Source organism: Xiphophorus hellerii, chromosome 24 (genome assembly GCF_003331165.1).
Source record: "Xiphophorus hellerii strain 12219 chromosome 24, Xiphophorus_hellerii-4.1, whole genome shotgun sequence".
Classification (NCBI taxonomy): domain Eukaryota; kingdom Metazoa; phylum Chordata; class Actinopteri; order Cyprinodontiformes; family Poeciliidae; genus Xiphophorus; species Xiphophorus hellerii.
The window spans coordinates 3246480-3266615 of record NC_045695.1 but is presented as its reverse complement, the minus strand read 5'-3'; the positions used below and the strand labels follow the sequence as shown (position 1 = coordinate 3266615).

The following is a 20136-nucleotide window of genomic DNA, read 5'->3' as shown; positions in this document are numbered from 1 at the left end:
ACGTTCTGGGTTATAAGTATTGTGACAAGATTGAAGCCTTCTAACAACAACAACTACGGTTTGTCACAGAAACTGGACTTTTCTGGCATCGAACCAGATGTGCGTCCGTTTGAAGAGAAGTTCGGGAAGAGAGTCCTGGTCAGCTGTCACAACCTGTCATTCAACCTGCAGGGCTGCGTCACAGAAAACGAAGAGGGGCCCACCACTAACGTATGCTTGAGAGCTTCGGATGCATTTGTTGTTGAGCAGAAAGTTCACTTGAGTCTGAAGTGCTCCCCGGCATTTACGCAAATGCCAGGGAGTTTTAAATTGTTCACATGGCCCATTTGGATGGTTGATTGTTAAAGCTCATATTGATGGGTTGGTATCCTGACTCCCAGCCAGGGCTTCACATGAAGCATTAGCACTAAATGTGGTTTCCTGACGTCACTTTTAGTGAAAGGAGAACTCTTCCTTACACAAGATGCTTAGCCGTGAAAGCTCTTAGCACAAGGCTGCACGAACCTCAGATAAAGAGCCTTGTGTAATGGGAACGATGGTGGAAAGCGTAAACAATAAGATCCATTTGGGCCGGACGAAAACTGTGAAGTACATTTGGGAGGAGGAACATCTGTTGTCTTCTTTGATATTTCACTCCTTCTCTTGGCCTTTACAAAACATTTCATCTCCTCTCCTTCCTGTGTTTCTTCTTTCTCCACAGGTTGAACCGTTCTACGTGGTCCTGTCCCTGTTCGATGTCCAGAACAGCAGAAAGATCTCCGCCGACTTCCGCGTGGATCTCAACCACCCTTTGGTTCGCCAAATGACATGTGGTCAAGGCAACGGGTCCAATTCGGAAATCATCGGCGATGGTCCCCTTGGCCTGGCTCCTCACTACCCCACACAGGGGGTCTTCTCTGTAACTTGCCCCCACCCAGAGATCTTCTTGGTTGCCAGAATTGAGAAGGTCCTCCAAGGGGGCATCACCCACTGCACCGAACCTTACATGAAGAGCTCAGACTCCACCAAAGTGAGTACACAAGCAGAGATATTCACCTTCTTGTATTAGTAGATAATCACATTAAATAAATACATTCTTGTTTAGGTGGCTCAAAAGGTGTTGAAGAACACCAAGACAGCCTGCAGCAGACTGGGACAGTACAGGATGCCGTTTGCCTGGGCTGCAAGGTGCGAAGTTGGCTTACGATAGACTCGATGTGGTGTAGATGGACAGGTGGTTGTGCACTGAGGGTACCGACATTAAAACTCCAGATATGTTCCACCTATTTCACATAGTAATAGAATAGTAATTCTGATGGAAAGGGTTTGTGAGCGGGAGAAACGATGGGAACTGGAAAAGTTCACAGACTTTCAGATAAAGTCAGTTCAGATTCTCCCAGAACAAAAGGGAAGAGTCCTGGTTGGGCCGACTTTCTCCGCCAGCTATATATAGAATAAATATAATATAATCTTAAAGGGATCTAAAATTCTGGTTTGAAATACAAACAATAGAGACAGAAACTATAGTAAAGATCGATATTCTGAAAAAAATCATTCATATTGTGCATTTGAAAACACTATTTTTGCCAGACATCTACTTCATCACAAACATGGAGTAAATTGTCGGCAAGGTGCCAACTGAGTATTATTACAATAAAATATTTTGAAAAAGGTAGATAAAACCCTTCACTTAAAAGTAAAAATAAAAAGCCTTTAAACACCAAGTCTATTTTCTGTTTGTGTTGTCTGTCATATTGGCATGCAAATCTAACATAAAGTTGTATAAATGTGTTACGCCTAGCTATCCCATATATTCAGGTTCTTACGTTTTTTTCCTCTGCAGGCCGGTATTCAAGGATGCATCAGGAACTCTGGAGAAAAACGCTCGCTTCTCAGCTCTTTACAGACAGGACAGCAGCAAGCTGTCTGACGAGGACATGTTCAAGCTCCTCACTGACTTCAGAAAGTATGTTGTGTTCAGGGAGTTTTGTTGTTGTTGTTATTATTCTTTTTCCTGTCCTCCAAATGTGCTTTGGTATTTTTCTAATAAGTTCTTCTTCCTCTGTTTTCCCTGCAGACCAGAAAAAATGGCCAAACTCCCTGTGCTGTTGGGGAACTTAGATGTTACTATTGATAACGTCGCACCGGACGTACCCAGTAAACCTTTATTTATTTAATTTTCTCAGAACTTCTTCTAATCATCTATTTAAATGACTAGAAGTTAATAAGTATCCCTCTAACCTTGCTGCTTGCAGACTGTGTCACTACCTCATACATCCCTGTAAGAAACTTTGAACAAAATGGTTCAGGCAGCGCTCTCCTGGAGGTGGAGGAGTTTGTGCCGTGTATTGCTAAGTGCGCCCAACCATTCACTATATATAAAAACCACCTGTATGTTTACCCGAAACACCTCAAGTATGACGGACAAAAATCGTTTGCAAAGGTGCGTATAGAAAAGGTAGTGATGGCATGTAGTTACAGTGCATTACCATAACCAAAATAATGTTTTATTGTCTTTTCATTCACGTTTATCCCCAAGCTTGTGTTGTTGTTTTTTACATAACAAAAGAAAAAATGCATACATTCTTTTAATTTGTTGTTTTGAATAGCCAGAGCTTATCTGCAACATGAACTGTAGGTCCAAAGCATATAAGCTATCCTATTTGGAAAGCAATTCCTCTATTTGGCAGGCATTCTCTTATAATCATCACTTTGTGCTCCTGTTCAGCCCATGAGGCGACTGGCAACGGCCTCCAGCTCATTTAGGCCAGCTGCAGAGCCGGAGAGAATTATCTGCATGCCAAGCGTCAGCTTTTGATTAATATATTAAAACAGAGGAGTGGGTTTTTGAATGTTTTTTTTCCAAATAGGTCAGCTGGTTACAGGAAGCCAAAGATATTTAATAAGGCAACTCTCGGAAATCTACTTGAAGTGTTTGTACACACACAAATTTACACTCTCCATGTTTATCTCCTGATTTTAATTTGTATTTTTGTGTTTTTGTCACCCATTTGCAGGCAAGGAACATTGCTGTATGTGTTGAATTTAAGGACTCTGATGAGGACGAAGCCCAGCAACTGAAGGTACATTTACACAAAACACTATGCTCTTCTCATTATATCTGTTTGAGTGCTCTAGGTTGAAAAAACCCCCAAAACTCCCCCCAAACTCTTGAGCAGAAAAATAGTAAAAAATCTTTAACTTATATATAGCTACATATTGGACAATCCCTCATGGATTACAATGTTTGCAGACGACATTATGCTTTGTGAGAGCAGGTGAAAGAGAGCCTAGAAAGGTCTAAAGGTGCAAAACGCTTACATATTTGTTCACTCTTTCATCTCTTACATCCGTCTTTGCTGCAGTGCATCTACGGCCGACCCGGAGGACCTCTGTTCACCAAACAGGCTTACGCAGCCGTTCTCCACCACCAGCATAACCCCGAGTTCTACGACGAGGTATTCCTGCTTGCTGTTCCTCATTAGAGTTAGTTTATGTAAAGGCTTATTCGAAGATTGAATCGTCAATAAATCAGAGGAAGAATGAATCTCTTTATATTTCTGCCTACAGATTAAAATAGAGCTGCCGACTCAGCTGCATGAGAAACATCACCTTCTCTTCAGCTTCTATCACGTCAGCTGTGACAACAATAGCAAGAAGAAGGATGTAGTAGAGACTCCTGGTAGGCTGCTAAATACCCCTGGGCATATCTTATATATGTTCATTTCTGTGTAAACTGTAACAAACACACAGCTACATCTTTTTTTATTTACTGTGTTCAGTGGGTTCAGCTTGGCTGCCGCTCCTGAAGGACGGCGGCAGGGTCATCATGAACGAACAGCAGCTTCCTGTCGCTGCAAATCTACCTGCTGGCTACCTCAGCTCCCAGGATGGCGCTAGCAAGGTGACAACAGTTAAGAAATTAGATTTTTAGATTGGCGTGCGAAAGGCCACGTGAGGGTCTGGATATGAATAGACGTTTGACTCTTGAATTTTCTGCAAATTTATTTGTATTCAAGCCTCAAATATGATAACACAACCGAACCGTTGTCATTTCATTTAGCGTCTCAAGGTTAAAAGACAGAAATCTTGTTAGCTGAGATTGGATTGGGACCTTATGCAGGCCCCGCAGGCTTTTACACCAAACGCCCCAGAAATCTGCTTAGCTTTAATCTATAACACAGGCCTCTGAAGTGTTTGATGGAGATTTCTTTATTATGATTTTAATTACAGCCATATTCTAATCTCCGCTGTACAGTAAAACCCCATCACAGTTTTGTCCCTCATGCTTCAGTAGTGAAAGACGATGCACCGCTTTAGGCAAATAATGTACCAGCATCGCCTTGATATGCATCTGATTCTTTAGCATTTCAATTTAATCTCCTGGTGTAAAACAGAAACACAGCTGTTGCTGCCCGGCTATAGAGAAACAACAATGTTCAAGATTCAGTCGCCTAAAAATAGCAAACAAGGAAAAGAAGAAAATAAATATTGATAAATGCATTTAGTTTAAATTTTCCAAATGTAGTAGGAACTATTCTGTCTAAACCTCTAAAAGCAAACGGCATCATCAACTCTTACTAGTTCAAAATAACTAAATGAATAAATAAATGCAATTATCAAAGCGCAGATGAGTAAACAAAATCAAAACTTATTATACGGTTCAGGGTTTCCTATATTCCTCTTGTTTTCTTCTAATTTGCTTTGTAAAAATCTTTTTATTATTATTATTCTCTAAGATTGTGAGTTTTCTAATGAATTAAGAAGACAAACAACTGAAGCTATAAAATAAACTGTTACATTTGCCATTGTGTATTCAAAAATATAAGAAAATGAAAATGTGTGCTGTTTTCATTTTTCAACACTTCACTGAAATGTTGAGTTCAGTGAAGTCAACATACAATTATGTTGACTTGGTTCATACATGAACCAGTTCAGTTCATGTATGATGGATGTGGCCATCATACATACAATTATGTTGACTTCACTGAAATAAATATAAATTCTTCTTCCAGTCTACTGCTCGTGCCACTTTAAAAAAAAAAAAAGCTTAACAGGCAACTGTAGCATTCATTAACTTATCTATTATTTACCATATTGAATAAGTAGTTAAAAAGATTTAAACTTTAATGACTGCACATAAAAATCTGTTTGATCACTTTTGCAATTTATGTCTTTAAAGGCTTGAATCTCTAATCTAACCAAAGTCTAGATCCAAAATTATTTAGCGAATGAGAAAAAGGAAAAAGAAGAGGAAAAGTTATGTAAATTCAAAAAATGTAGTATGAAATTATAACATCATAAAATTGAAATAATGTTAATATTGAGCTGTTTTTGTTTTTATGAAATATGAAAGCAGTATCCCATGTGGGGATACAGCTTTCATATTCAGAGTCACTTTTGCATTGATCAGTATGCAGCACAATAATTCATACGCATTTATCACTGCAGCAATCTGGCTCCGAGATTAAATGGGTAGATGGAGGCAAACCGCTGTTCACACTCTCCACCCATCTTGTATCTACGGTTTACACTCAGGTAAACACACTTCCTTCATGCTCAATCTAAGGACCTGCTGCGTCTTTTTATGGGGTTTTCTGGATTGAGAACAATGATTCCGTCTCTTCAGTTAAATTATTTATCGCATCCCATGTTTTCACCAGGATCAGCATCTGCACAACTTCTTCCAACACTGTCAAAGCATGGACATGTCAGAGCAAGCCTCAGAGGGAGAGCTGATTAAATACCTGAAGGTATTATGAGCTCCATTACCCTTAAATACCCAAAGCAAACAAGAGTTCAGTTCATTTAGTAACCATTTCTTTTCAAAAGCTAAGATTTGCAAATATTATTGGATTTTTTCCCCATCTTTTTTAGAGTCTTCATGCAATGGAGGGACATGTGATGGTCAACTTCCTGCCCACAATCCTCAACCAGCTGTTCTGCATCCTCACCAGAGCAACACATGAGGATGTGGCCATCAACGTTACCAGGTAGATATTTTCTCCTAAATGCCATGTTTCTTCTTTTCATTGGACATTTGGCACACTCTTTGTGTTTTTCAAGACCTGCTGTCACACTGAAATAACAGAAATGTGATTTCTTTTGCCCTTTTTCTCCTCTGCTTTTCTTCAGGGTAATGGTTCATGTGGTGGCGCAGTGCCATGAGGAGGGACTTGAGCATTACCTAAGATCTTTCGTCAAGGTGAAGTTTTGTTATCATATCACTTGACAATGATATTCAGTGTGTTCCTGGAACAACTAACATATACTAGTGATATTTTTCTCCTTTCAGTTTGTGTTTAAGCCAGAGCCTTACTCATCCATCTGTCTAAGAACGGTTCACGAAGAGCTGGCTAAAGCCATGACGGCCATTCTCAAGCCATCCACTGACTTTTTAACAAGCAACAAGTTGCTAAAGGTAACCTGAACGTGCTTATTACTCTGCTGTACAAATACAGAGGTAGGACTAAACACAAATTCACCAAATTTACCTGAAAAAATGCTATTTGTATGCAAAGGTTTACACTATAAAGGGGCAAAATCACTCTTAACGTTACCAGGACTAAGTTGCAGATGGAAATACAGTACTTGGATGGTTGGATGGAAGGAATTAGTTCTTATTTAGTTTGTACTGATTTTTACAAATCTAAACTTTTTCACTTTAAGTGAAACTCCCTCACTTTATCTGATGTTTTCAGCACGTTCCAGGCATCAAGTTTCACTTTATGTCGAAGACTTGTTACTATTTCTTCAGAATCCCCAAATTTCTTTTCAGTCTCTAATGTTCTTGTTTCTCCAGCTGAATTACTTTTCTGAGTGTAAATGTGGGCAAAAGTTAACTTTGTGCTTTGGATGTAGAACACTCTACAATTATTATTATCTTTAAGAGCAATTTATCTGGGAACAACAATAACAAGAAAGTACAAATGTCTTCACAAATGAGTTTTAATGTGATAAACTCATATAGAGTTTGTCACAACTAAACTGTTAAAGAAACCAGGTGTTTGCATATTAAGAAACTGTGGTGAGCAACATGGTATACCTATAGCTAATCAAAATGTTCACTCTCATACTTCAGTGTTTATCTGGTAAGTTAAACCAGATCCCACTTCTAACTTTTCTTTTCCTTCCACTGACGTTTTTGTTCTGTGTTGCAGCACTCATGGTACTTCTTTGAAGCTCTGGTAAAATCGATGGCTTACTACCTCACGGAGAGCGGTAAAGTCAAAGTATGTGTTTTATTTTCTATTTCCTTCTCTTCCTGAGGTAATCCCATGCGAGCCTAACGCCCGTCCTCCTTCTCCCCCTGTTTCCTGTTCCCAGCTCTCGAGGAACCAGCGTTTTTCCGCGTCCTTCTACCACGCCGTGGAAACTCTGGTCAACATGTTGATGCCGCACATCACCCAGAAATACAAGGATAACCTTGACGCTTCTCGCAACGCCAACCACAGCCTGGCACTTTTCATTAAGGTTGGCCCTCCTCCCTTCTGCTCTGCAGGGAAAGTTTATGTTTAACAACTAGGGAAGCTTTTAGGAAGATAAAATGTGACTCACTGTCTACTTTGCATCCAGCACTGCTTCACCTTCATGGACAGAGGATTTGTATTCAAGCAGATCAATAACTACATGAACTGCTTCGTGCCTGGAGACCCAAAGGTGTTTTTCTTTTTTAAACACAAAGATTTCTTTCTAAGATTAATCGTTTGCCATAAAAAGTTGCTTATCTTATGTCTCTTCCAGACTCTGTTTGAGTTTAAGTTTGAGTTCCTGCGGGTGGTTTGCAACCACGAGCACTACATCCCTCTGAACCTTCCCATGCCGTTTGGCAAAGGCAGAATACAGAGATTTCAAGGTGACCACGTCTATAAACCTCCTTTTTTTTATTGCCTTTTGTTTCATAATTAACAAAAAGTTCCATCTCTTGATTTGTGCTTTGCTGCAGATCTGCAGCTGGACTACTCCCTGACCGACGACTTCTGCCGAAACCACTTCCTGGTGGGCTTGCTGCTGCGGGAGGTGGGCGGGGCCCTCCAGGAGCCCAGAGACATCCGCCAGATCGCCGTTCAGGTGCTCAAGGGACTCATGATCAAACACACATTTGACGACCGCTACGCTGCTAAGGTAAGCAATGCTAGTTGCTGTTTTAGCTTTCTGATTGTGTATCTGACGTTACAAAATACCTACACAGTCTGACTCCTTACTTCCATTTTTTATTTTTATTTATTCATTTTCATTTTTCACTCAATAATTAAAGTGAATAGTTCATGTAACAACTTCAAGAAATCATGAACGAAAAGGAGCAAAAAGAAGTATAAACATATAATATCTACCCTCTATTCACATAAAAAGAAAATTGGAAAACTGTTAATGACATTTTTCAAATACACACAAAAATCAAATGCCATATGACTTCATTGTGACAATTTTCTAATTTCTTTTGAATGCAGAAAGAGATTTAGATTATTCCATAAACTGCCACCTTTAACTCAAACTCATTTTTTCATTGTCGTCGTTTTGAATCAAATTTTTTTTAAAATTTCTGTTCCTTTTAAGTTGTATTTGCTTTTTCTTTTTACAAATCTGTTTAGAATATTGTATAGTAAAAAAAAAAGGTTTATGTGCTTTGCACATGAATTTTAGAACAGTTTCAATAAGTTTGACTGTATAAATATTGGGTGTCTATATAATCCCCCAATCAGTAAATAATAGAAAATATACAAAGCCTTTTTGTTTAGTAACTTCTTTACCTTATTTAAAACAGAAATAGTTTTAGAGATTTTAACTTCTAAAATAAATTTATTAGTAAAATCTTTTTTTGTTTTATTTCAGAGTCACCAAGCCAGACTCGCCACGCTCTACCTCCCGCTGTTTGGCCTTCTTCAGGAAAACGTCTACAGGCTTGACATCAAGGACTCAGCTCCCCTCAGCAACCACAATGTAAGCCTGCCACCTGGTGGTGGGAATCCAAATTGCAGATGATCTTTCTCACTCTTTGGTGGTGGTTGTGTTTTTTTTGGTTTTTGTTTTCCTTGTCAGAACATGAGGGAAGACTCCCTTGTTCCAAACTCCATGGTGACTCCCCAAAAACCTGGAAGCTGCATAGAAAACGCGCTCCACAAAGATGTGTTTGGGGTCATTTCTGGGACAGGTGACCGACTCCTCGCTGCCTTGCTTCAAACGATTCTCCAGCTAAAACATCACTGAGAGCGCTAATATATCCTATTTTCCTTCATTAGCCTCTCCTCACAGCTCCACTCCTAACGTGAGCTCGGTTCACCACGCAGACTCCAGAGGCTCTCTGGCCTCCACCGACTCTGCAAACAGCCTTCTGGACAAGAGCAGTGACAAGACCAACTCTTTGGAGAAGGTGCGTCTAGATTAAGCTCTTATCTATTATTTAAGGCGTCACATGTTTGGCATTTGAAAAGCCTACTCCAATATGTCAATTACTATCCAATGGCAACAGTTACTCACCATAAAGGATGCTAAAAAGGACCAGAAATTCAAATCGGTTCAAGGAGCAATCAACTTTTTTGACCTTTACATCATGTTATATTATTACTCCCCTTTATGAAAGAAAATCAAAATAGCTTCTGTGTTCCCAGAAAAGAAAAAAGAAACAGATACAAGTATACTTCAAAAAAAAGTATTTTTACTTATTTAAACTTTTCACATTTTGTCAAGCTGAGTCTACAAATTTCAATGTATTCGATTACATTTATAATATAAAGTAGGGCATAACTTGAGAGACGGAAGGAAAAATGTTGTTTTCCAACTCTTTTTTTTTCTTTTTTACATCTAAAACTCTAAAATCTGTGAAGTACATTTGTGTTTTCCAGCCCTTTACTCTGATAAAGGGTAAAAGGCTGGAAAAATCAACCCTTTACCCTTTATCAGAGTAAAGGGTAAAGGGTTTCAGGTTAACTGAGCGCTATAATAAATAGACACCACTTGTGTGTAAAGTCACCTAATCATAAATCCTGTTCTGTGATTCTGCAAAACACTTTGTGCTTGTTTCTCACATATAATCCTAATATTTATGATTGTAATGTGACAAAATCTACAAAATAATTAAGAGTATTTTTACTAGTAAGCATCTGTGCACTGCGTCCTACAGTGTGGGGTAGTCTGTTTAGTTTTATGTGTTAAAGTTACCCACCCAATGTGTTTTGACTCATTTCTTTCATTTCTACATTATTGCCACCCCTTCCTTAAAGAGGTCACACAGGCACTCTTTGACCTCCCAACTCCAACACATTGAGAGATTTCCCAGAAGGCACTCTGTCAATGTGCCCCCCCTTCCCCTGGACCCAGAGGAGTGTGCTCCGCCTCTGAACCGTACTACCAAGCGGGTCACTATGGACTTCTCTCTGCTCACTGTGCCTCTGCCTGACCTGCTGCTGGACAGAGACTCTGAGATTCAGAAAGCAGCTGCAGACTCTGGACCGGACGGAGGACATTGGGAAAACGGACCAGTACAAGTACTCAGTGTGACTTTGGGTGGCTCTCCATCGGCTCATTATAAACCCTTTATTTGAAGTGTTTCCACTTCTTTGCTGTTGTAGCGTCAACTGAGTGGACTTCTCTGACTCTTGTTTGGGGTTTTCTTTTGAGTGCTCTGCTTGGGCTTTTTGCCTCTACTTTGCCAACTTATACCAACATTGATTCTCTTGCTGTTTACATCAGAGCCAGTGTGTGTCAGCAGTGGGCAGTACCGTGCTGCGTTGCGACAAACTGGACCGGGACGAGATCGGAAACCTGCTCATGTGCTTTCTGCACATCCTCAAGAGCATGTCAGAAGGTAGGACTGCAGGTTGGACTTGGATTACTCAGTGCCTTGAACTTGTTCTTTTTTATCATATTCAAACCACAAACTTCAGTGTATTTTATGTAATAGATCACGCAATTCACTTCTGCAAAATACCTTAGAGTAAAAATAAATGGGAAAAGATAAGTTTTCAACTTGGCCCCTAGACAACAAAAAAAATTTCATTGCCATTTTTAGGTTCTTAAATAAATAAAAACATAAAACGTCTGCAAAGTAAGGGGGATAAATTTCCTTATTTGACATTGATGTTAAGGGAAAGATGGATTTTAACAAGTATTACTGGGAATGTTGGGGCAGATCTAGCTAATGATTACATTGAAATATGTTGTTTTTAGGTGTCAAAATGAGAACGAGTTCAAGAGGTTCCAACACTTTGCAAGCCTCTGTATTAAACAGCATGTTTTATGCAGCATATTAATGCTTTCTTGCTGGTTTATTTTTCCTTTCCGCCACCTGTAGAAGCCCTGTTTGCATATTGGAACAAAGCAACTCCATCAGAGTTAATGGACTTCTTTACTCTAATAGAGTAAGTACTAGCATTGACTGCCTCAATGGGGAGGCGGTGAAAAGAAACTCTATATAACGATTTCACCGAGTTCACCGCAGTCTGGTTCAAGAGACACAGCATGATGTTCCCTAAAATGTGTTTTCTTTGCTGCTAAGTTATTTGTTTGTATTTTTGTCCTGCAGAATCTGCCTCCATCAGTTCAGATACATGGGGAAAAGATTCATTGCTAGGTAAAGTCTGTCTGATCACATAGTTTATTGATTTAATTCTTGAAATAAAATAAAATGGTTTTAATCTGTGCAATAACACACACACACACACGTCTAACTGCTCAGAAGGTTTTAATCTTTAGTTCTTGGCTTTATCTTTTATCTTTAACACTGCTGCCAAGTTGTTTTGTGAATATGTTTGTGGCCCTTGGCCCCTCCTGCACGGGTAAGAGCTTTATTCCTTCATTCTCTCTGTGCTAGTTTAAGTGCATGATGGTGATTTTCCACACTTTAATATCGGCTGTATTTTGTCCGCTGCTCTTTTTTTTTGTTTGTTTGTTTCACATGTCAAAACACTCAAATTATAGAGACATCTGTAAATGGATGAGTGATTTCTGCTCTCACCAGTAGCCTAAATGTTATGGTGTCTTCCATTTTTCTCCCAGGAGTCAGGAGGGAGCAGGACCTGTAGCCGCAGACAGAAAGTCTCTGACTCTGCCTGTGTCTCGTAGCAGGGCGGGGATCCTGCATGCTCGTCTGCAGCAGCTGGGAGCTCTGGAGAATGCTCACACCATCAATAACAGTAAGCTTTTGATCAAGCTAAAAAAGCTGGAAGAAATTATATTAAATGTAAAATTTGTTAATTTGTTTTTTTTCTTTTCTTTTGTTTTTTTGGAGCCAATTATAAGAGCAGTGACGGTTCAATATGAACAGGATAATATTATGTTTAAAGGGAAATAGACTTGTTTATTCAATCTGGAAATATTATACTGACCTCTAGTGGTGGACACTTATAAGAACAGTGAATGGCTCTGTACGTTTATGCTAAAACGGAGTAGAAACAAAATATTTTGCTCTGATTCAATACAAAACAAAATGATTTTTACTGTTTAACCAACAGAATAAAAATCATTATTACTAGTTTAAAATGACAATAAGTGGTGTGTTGTCAGTGTACTGCCACACAGAAGCAGACGTAAACAGCCAGTGCCTGCTGGAGGCCAACGTGTCTACAGAGGTCTGCCTGACTGTGCTGGACACACTCAGCACCTTCATCATGGGATTCAAGGTGCACACATAAACCTTTAGCATGTACAGAAAAAAGTTTTAATTATTGGTTTGTTATCAAACGTCTTATACCTTGTTGCGTTTTCAGACTCAGCTGAATTCAGATCTGGGTCACAACCCCCTGATGAAGACGGTGTTCCAGGTGCATCTGTGCTTCCTGCAGATCCCCCAATCAGAGGCTGCCCTCAAGCAGGTCTTCACCTCCCTCAGGACTTTCATTTTTAAGGTGAATAATTTCACCCTCGTTTCGACGCTGATCAGCTTCCTCCTCGTGTAAATCTTCTGAACCCTCCGTGTCTTTCAGTTCCCCTGCACGTTTTTCGACGGTAGGGCCGACATGTGCGCCTCGCTCTGCTATGAAATCCTCAAGTGTTGCAACTCCAAGCTGAGCTTCATCCGCAATGATGCGGCCCACCTTCTGTACTTTCTGATGAAGAGTAACTTTGACTACACAGGCCGCAAGTCTTTTGTGCGAACCCACCTGCAGGTATGAGATACAGCGCCCGGCCAAATCTGTTAGCACGTCTTCAACACATTTCGTCATGTTATAACAAAGTTTAATGTGTTTCATTGGGATTTTATGTGCAACACAAAGTAGTGCATACTTACATATGAATATGCATTGATTCAAACCGTTCCATTGTGGCCAGAATGTTCAGGCCACCAGCTGTCCTGATGGACAGTGAACTTCTGCCTCAGTCTCAAGTCTTTTGCAGTGTTTATTTATTTTTTCCAATGTTATCCTGTATTTCGTTCACTCATCTTTGCATCATTTCTGACCAGTTTCCTTGTTTCTGCTGAAGAAAAATAATCTAAAATGCATTTTGTAACTGAATACACAGTTTTATTTATGGGTATCGGATTTAAAGGATCCAAAAACATATTACTGAAGAGATTTTTTACTTTGCGTTATGAATCACAAATCATGTCCTTTTCATTTCCAGTTCACAAAGATGTGCTACTTTGTGTTAGTCAATCGCATAATCTCTATAAAAAGTTAAAGTTAATGGTTGTGATTATCATAAAATGTGAAAAGGTTCAATCTTTTCTGGTTATTACAGTGAGTCTGGATATTTTTCTGTACCTTCCGAAAAGTCATCAGTGTGAGGCTGAATTTGACCAATCGCTGTTCCATTAGGTGGTGATAGCTGTTAGCCAGTTGATAGCTGATGTCATTGGGATTGGGAGTACACGTTTCCAGCAGTCTCTCTCCATCGTCAATAATTGTGCCAACGGTGACAAGAGCATCAAGGTGAGTGAAGAACACAGATAAAACTGTTCAACAAGGAATCCTTCTCATTGTTTAACTTTGGTACAGGAGCAGTAGAAAGAAAGTTCACCTTCTTTCTGTTCTTATTTTTTAAAGTTTGGGTGTTTAAGACGCCAATAATTCCAACCACAGCAGCAAATATCCAACAAAATGGCTGAAAAAGAAACATGTTAAAGTAAACCTTCTAACCAAAGCTGCTTACTTTCTGTTCTGTCATAAATACAAATAACCTATTGGATATTTTAAGTATGCAAAACATCCGAAAGTCATCATTCACACAGAGTTTCATTGGTTTTTTTTGGGATTAGCATTAATATTTTAAGACTTGTTTACATGCTTCATGCAATCATAAACATTTGTACATGTGCTGCTGGCAGCACACAGCATTCCCATCAGATGTGAAGGACCTGACCAAGCGCATCAGGACGGTGCTGATGGCCACCGAGCAGATGAAGGAGCACGAGAACGACCCGGAGATGTTGGTGGACCTCCAGTACAGCCTGGCCAAGTCCTACACCAGCACACCGGAGCTGCGGAAGACCTGGCTGGACAGCATGGCTCGCATCCACAACAAGAACGGAGATCTTTCCGAGGTACGAAGGGCTGAATGTGCCACGTGTAGGACTCACACACCCTCGTGGGTTTCTGCTGTTTTTGCTTGTTTGTCTCTGTAATGCTTCAGAGAATCAGACCAAAATAACACAAGGAAATACAAAATGCATTTCTAATGAGCAAAAAAGCTTTTTCAGACTATCATGGTTCTATGTGAAAAAGTAAATAACTAATAATAATTAAAACCCTCTAACATGTGGCCCCGCTTTTAAGTGGAAACATCTGCTGGAAATGAATGTTATGTAGTGATTCTGTAGGTCATCTTAAACTGAAGTCAGATTCCCCCACAGTTCTATTCATGTTTTAACAAAAAAAGGGAAAATTATTATTTTTAATTAGGCCATGTTGGTCTGAATAGTTTTTTTCTTATTTATTGAAATCATAATGTGAAAACTGCACTTTATATTTACTCAGGTTGTTGTTTTTGTCTTATTTTGAGCTTCATTTCATCACCTGAAAGATTCAAGTTTGTCAATAAAGTAAAGCAGAAAAAAAAAAATCTATAAAGGGTCTCGTCTCTCTCTCTCTCTCGCCTGCAGGCAGCTATGTGCTACATTCATGTTGCTGCTTTGGTTGCAGAGTATCTGTGGAGAAAAGGTGAGTGTCAGAAGTAGGGGTGGAACTTTTCTAGCGTTGGTTATCTTTCCTTCATGTGAATAATAACCCTTTGAACCATTTTTACTGCATTTATTATCCTCATTATGGAGGCCATAACATGAGTCACCAGTAAATGTTTTCACAGGAGAAAACTTTTCCCCCATAGTTTGATTAATAAAATACTGTATTCCAGGAAAATAGCTTTCTTTCTTGTGTATAAAAAAAATCACTTTCTTATTACTGGATAAGAAAGTGAAAAACTAATGTTATGTAACATTAGTTTTTCAGTTATTAAAAAAAAGCATGTCAAGAAGTAACATGAGGTATGTTTCTAACTTGCACACATCTCCTAATTCATTTCCCTTTGGGATCAATAAGGGATTTTTAAAAATTGAATTTGCAGTGGAACTCGTCGTCATTTGCTGTGTGGACACTCGTCCAAGGGTCACCTTCTGCTTCCTGTGTAAAAATGTCTCCCAACAAGTCATTATCCAGATAACATCTTTTCCTAAGTGTCTTTTACTTTGAAGATGATCTGTGATGTAATCGGGCAGGTGTTTATGAATATCACCAGCTGACTGCAGGCTCACAGTGCTGAGGGGTGTAGTTAGGTCAAACTGACATTTCTGGCTTTTTCTATGGAGCCCCTGAAATGCTATTAGTTAAAAAATGTCTACATATATAAAGTAAGGTGTAACTAGGAAGTAAAAGGAAAATGACATAATTTGAAATATTTTTGACAAATTGAAATCTGGTTTTAGCCTCCTTTTCTTTAGTACATATACTCTTTGGTATCAACCTCAATTTCAAATAACAAATCAGTGTTAGTACAGCTATTGTGAGAAGGCAATTCACCTCATTTTGCTGTAATTTTTGCTCCATGATATTTTTATCATCATAGATCAGCTAAATCAGTAAATACCATCACAGTAAAATAACTGAATATCTTTACACGTCTTAGAGTATTTTAGATAAACATTTATCCTTATCCACTCCACTCTGGATATTTTTTTCTCTCTTTGACAAACATGTCTGGTGGTGATGACAAGAAAATAATACATAACAGGAATATTCACCACCAAAGGAGAAGATTTTGCCACATTTTCAGCAGAAACCAAGTCATTTTTCATCCTTATTAGTGCACACATCAGACGTGTGCATCCATGATGTTGACTGTTAGATTATTTTTTTCCCAAAAATATTTGTTAGTCTATGTGAATTAACCAAAACTGAGGTTTTTAAAAATATTTTTCTTCCTCCTAACTGTTCACGTCAGTTTATGTATAAATATGTCCTATTTCTTAGTTGCTTCTTAACTTGTTTTGAGCAAATTAATCTAAAGACTCAATCAGATTTCACATTTTATTTTCAACACAACAGCAGAAGTAAAGCTTCATGCACTCCTGCTGGTGAGTGTGTGACATACATCTGGGTTCTCTCTGTATTTCAGGTATGTTTAGGCAAGGCTGCTCAGCGTTCAGGGTCATCACTCCCAACATTGACGAGGAGGCAGCCATGATGGAGGACGTAGGGATGCAGGATGTTCACTTCAGTGAGGTCAGACCTCATGTTTCTCCTATATGGTTTGTTTGTTGCTGTTTTGTGTGCCAGTAGAGATGCAGTGATCAAAGTTTTTTGAGATCCTATCTCCTCTAAGGTAAAACCCCCAGACTTAAATTTAAATAAACTGACTTAGGGGTTATCTTGTTCAGGAAGTCCTGTTGGAGCTGCTGGAGGAGTGTGCTGATGGCCTGTGGAAGGCTGAGCGCTATGAACTCATTGCTGATGTCTACAGGCTCATCATCCCCATCTATGAGGAGCGCAGGGACTTTGAGGTAGCGTGAATGCTGCACACACTCTGGCGTTACAACTCAACTCTTAATTTTGATGGTTTTACTCAAAGACTGATAGACGGAATAGGTAGAAGGTAGAGAAGATACTGAGAAGATGGGAATTGGATGGTTTCTCAAAACATGCCCACGTGGCAACAACAAAAGTTGCCAAGCAGTAACCATAATAAGACAACAGAGTGGCCTAGCCAGTGTCCACACCTCTTAGGGAAAATCTCTAGGAACCTTAGAGCATTTAAGAGTAGAAACCCTAACCTTGAGTCGCCATTAGATTTAATGTTAAAGCTGGAAAACTGACTTATTACTTTTCATTTGGACATTGTGCAGTAGCCCAGGTTGTTGGGAAGAAATTAGCTCTTGACACAAAGCAAATGACTAGCCATTTTAATTCCTCTCTCTACAATTTTTAAGTCAATTTTCTTTGGTCAAGCCCTTCCAGACTAAAATAAAACTACTACCAAGTCATTTGTCACATAATTCCAATTTTTTTTTTACCGTTTCTGTGGTTCTTGGTGGTGTTTTGTGACCATTTCTAAAACATTTCTATACACCTGGAACAGAAACTGACTCACCTCTATGACACGCTCCACCGTGCCTACACCAAGGTGATGGAGGTGATGCACAGCGGGAAGAGACTGCTGGGCACTTACTTCAGAGTGGCCTTCTTTGGACAGGTGAGGTTGGTGAGGATTTCATTACATCTTCTTGGGATCATTAATCTTTGTAAATAAAATTTCTTCCCTTTTTTTCACTTGCTATCCAAGGCTGCGGTAAGTTTATAGGGGTGTTGTATGTATGTTATGTGTCTTTAATGATTTATTTTTTTATATAGTTTTGGGCCTTGTGTGTTTGTTCATGTAGTTAGTTAATTCACATCCATATAGTTTTGATGTTGGACTTACATTTTTAGTTCATGACTTCTATGCATTATATTTCCGTTTGCCTATTTTTACCTAATCTTATGTTTGCTTAAAATGAATTCCACTCAAAAATGGGACCCCATGTGTCAGCGAGGTCATCTACATGAAAACGGACAAAACAGTATAAAACCAGTTTCTTGCTTGCACTGCAGGGCTTCTTTGAGGATGAGGATGGAAAGGAATACATCTACAAGGAGCCGAAGTTCACCCCGCTCTCTGAAATTTCCCAGCGGCTCCTGAAGCTCTACTCTGACAAGTTCGGCCCAGAGAACGTCAAGATCATTCAGGACTCTGGCAAGGTGGAGTCCTGAGTATCTGTATCTGACCACGTGCCGCACACTGAAGGAAATGCATTTTGTTTTGGTAAACCTTAGTAAATATGGAGGCTAAATTCATAGAAAAATTGTTGGAAAGTAGTGGAAAATAGGTCAAAACTAAGCAAATCAGCTGATTAACAAGCTGATTTTATTATGTTAATCAAACAAACATTCATTTATTACACTGCTATCTGACTTTCTAGAAGCCTTGGAATAAGGAAAGTAAGACATAAGTATGCAGGTCACCTTTCAACACAAGCTAATAAATTTATAAATAATGAGCTCCTTCAGAGTGCTGGACACGATAAGCTAGCAAACATTTAATTGATTGTTTAAAGGTGCTACTGATGTTGCCACTTTGCTAATTGGACCTGTGTAGATTTGGATTTTTTTATTATTGACTTTTTAGTGTATGAAACCAAAGTTTCACCTCTTTTTTCTTGTTTCATATTGAACCTTTTTGAGGTACAAAATGTGTAAAGTTTATATCAACCTATCTGAAAACCAACAATTTCAAGTGATTTTTATTTTTATTTGTAATTTACTCATGATTTACTTTATTCAAATGTGGTTGTGTGACTTGTAGAGTACAGAATGATTTGACAGTGTAGGTGGGTTTTCTTTTACGAAGAAAAACACTCTAAACCTCTTTTCTACTGTTGTACCTGCAGGTTAACCCTAAAGACTTGGACTCCAAGTACGCCTACATCCAGGTGACTCACGTAACGCCTCACCTGGACGACAAGGAGCTGGACAATAGAAAGACCGACTTCGAGAAGAGCCACAACATCCGGCGCTTCGTGTTTGAGACGCCGTTCACCGTTTCGGGCAAGAAGCAGGGGGGAGTGGAGGAGCAGTGCAAACGACGCACCATACTAACCAGTAGGTTCTGTGATGATCAGGTTTCTGTTGCTAACGATGATGCAGCACTGACCCAAACCAACCCTGCTTATCTCTGCAATTTAGCTAGGAATCAAAAGCCAGGAACATTTCCCTTGTTGCTGCTTGTCGATGCTGATTATGAAGTTTCAGTTTTCTGCCAGCCACTGTGAATTTAATCAGATAGGTGGGGTTTATTACTTTGACCACGTCATCTCAAGGTCCAGGTGTTATCTTGCGGTGTAAATAATCATGTTTACTCTTTATGACCTGGTGAACTTACATTTCAATTCACTTTAATATCCTGTAGAAATGCTGTAATTCAGGATATATGAGCAATTAATGAGTGAGGCAATTCCAGTACGAGTAATACTCTGCTTTTTCTCACCCGGCCGCCCAGCAACCCACTGTTTCCCCTATGTTAAGAAGCGCATTGCGGTCATGTACCAGCACCAGAGTGACCTGAGCCCCATAGAGGTGTCCATCGACGAGATGAGCGCCAAGGTGGGCGAGCTGCGTCTGCTGTGCTCGGCCTCCGAGGTGGACATGATCCGGCTGCAGCTCAAGCTGCAGGGCAGCATCAGTGTTCAGGTAAGAAAAGGCTTAGTCATCCTGAAAGGCAGAAAGACTGTCAAGACCTCTCGTTTTTTTTTTTTTTTGTCAGGTCAACGCAGGTCCTCTTGCTTACGCCAGAGCCTTTCTAGATGACAGCAGTGCCAAGAGATATCCAGACAACAAGGTTAAACAGCTGAAGGAAGTCTTCAGGTACTGATTACTGACAAAAACACCTTCCAGTCCCAAAATCTGCCTGTTGTAAAATCAACTTTTTCGAGCTTCATATGGTGTTATGTAATTATTCTCTCATCAAAACCATAACTGGAGTGTTGCCTTGGTTCTGTCATGCATGTTAGAGAAATCTTTTAATCTCCCATGGCAACTGTGCAAAACACCTGGGTGGAAACTGTAGCTCCTCGTCGGGGATTCTGCTATAAAGTGGCCCTATGTGTCTGAAAAACATAAAATGCTGCTCTTTAAGCTGAATACAGAGCCCTGCTAAAGTATTTTGTTGCATTACATTGTGATTTTTATCCAGTAC

At 39.5% G+C, this 20136-nt stretch overlaps 1 protein-coding gene across 8 annotated transcripts in view; it reads left to right on the top strand.

Moving 5' to 3' along the window:
- Window positions 1–20136, top strand: part of LOC116716135 (dedicator of cytokinesis protein 9-like) — a 47620-nt gene that overhangs the window by 25095 nt on the left and 2389 nt on the right. For 3 of the 8 annotated variants that reach the window (XM_032556997.1, XM_032556993.1, XM_032556998.1), the window contains exons 11-51: window positions 70–210; window positions 701–1009; window positions 1085–1167; window positions 1823–1945; window positions 2057–2136; window positions 2235–2422; window positions 2997–3062; window positions 3345–3437; window positions 3550–3661; window positions 3762–3883; window positions 5431–5517; window positions 5643–5732; window positions 5857–5972; window positions 6115–6184; window positions 6275–6400; window positions 7140–7211; window positions 7306–7452; window positions 7555–7638; window positions 7723–7834; window positions 7925–8103; window positions 8812–8919; window positions 9019–9130; window positions 9219–9349; window positions 10669–10783; window positions 11270–11336; window positions 11501–11548; window positions 12043–12110; window positions 12481–12596; window positions 12684–12821; window positions 12900–13082; window positions 13734–13847; window positions 14243–14458; window positions 15017–15074; window positions 16525–16631; window positions 16787–16909; window positions 17485–17598; window positions 17689–17694; window positions 17997–18143; window positions 18833–19043; window positions 19441–19631; window positions 19705–19805. In XM_032556997.1, the coding sequence (XP_032412888.1) occupies window positions 70–210; window positions 701–1009; window positions 1085–1167; window positions 1823–1945; window positions 2057–2136; window positions 2235–2422; window positions 2997–3062; window positions 3345–3437; window positions 3550–3661; window positions 3762–3883; window positions 5431–5517; window positions 5643–5732; window positions 5857–5972; window positions 6115–6184; window positions 6275–6400; window positions 7140–7211; window positions 7306–7452; window positions 7555–7638; window positions 7723–7834; window positions 7925–8103; window positions 8812–8919; window positions 9019–9130; window positions 9219–9349; window positions 10669–10783; window positions 11270–11336; window positions 11501–11548; window positions 12043–12110; window positions 12481–12596; window positions 12684–12821; window positions 12900–13082; window positions 13734–13847; window positions 14243–14458; window positions 15017–15074; window positions 16525–16631; window positions 16787–16909; window positions 17485–17598; window positions 17689–17694; window positions 17997–18143; window positions 18833–19043; window positions 19441–19631; window positions 19705–19805 (4874 nt within the window). Of the gene's footprint in view, window positions 1–69; window positions 211–700; window positions 1010–1084; window positions 1168–1822; window positions 1946–2056; window positions 2137–2234; window positions 2423–2996; window positions 3063–3344; window positions 3438–3549; window positions 3662–3761; window positions 3884–5430; window positions 5518–5642; window positions 5733–5856; window positions 5973–6114; window positions 6185–6274; window positions 6401–7139; window positions 7212–7305; window positions 7453–7554; window positions 7639–7722; window positions 7835–7924; window positions 8104–8811; window positions 8920–9018; window positions 9131–9218; window positions 9350–10199; window positions 10784–11269; window positions 11337–11500; window positions 11549–11973; window positions 12111–12480; window positions 12597–12683; window positions 12822–12899; window positions 13083–13733; window positions 13848–14242; window positions 14459–15016; window positions 15075–16524; window positions 16632–16786; window positions 16910–17484; window positions 17599–17688; window positions 17695–17996; window positions 18144–18832; window positions 19044–19440; window positions 19632–19704; window positions 19806–20136 lie in introns of those variants that run through there. The other 5 variants (XM_032556996.1, XM_032556992.1, XM_032556995.1 and 2 more) reach the window with 3 other exon arrangements.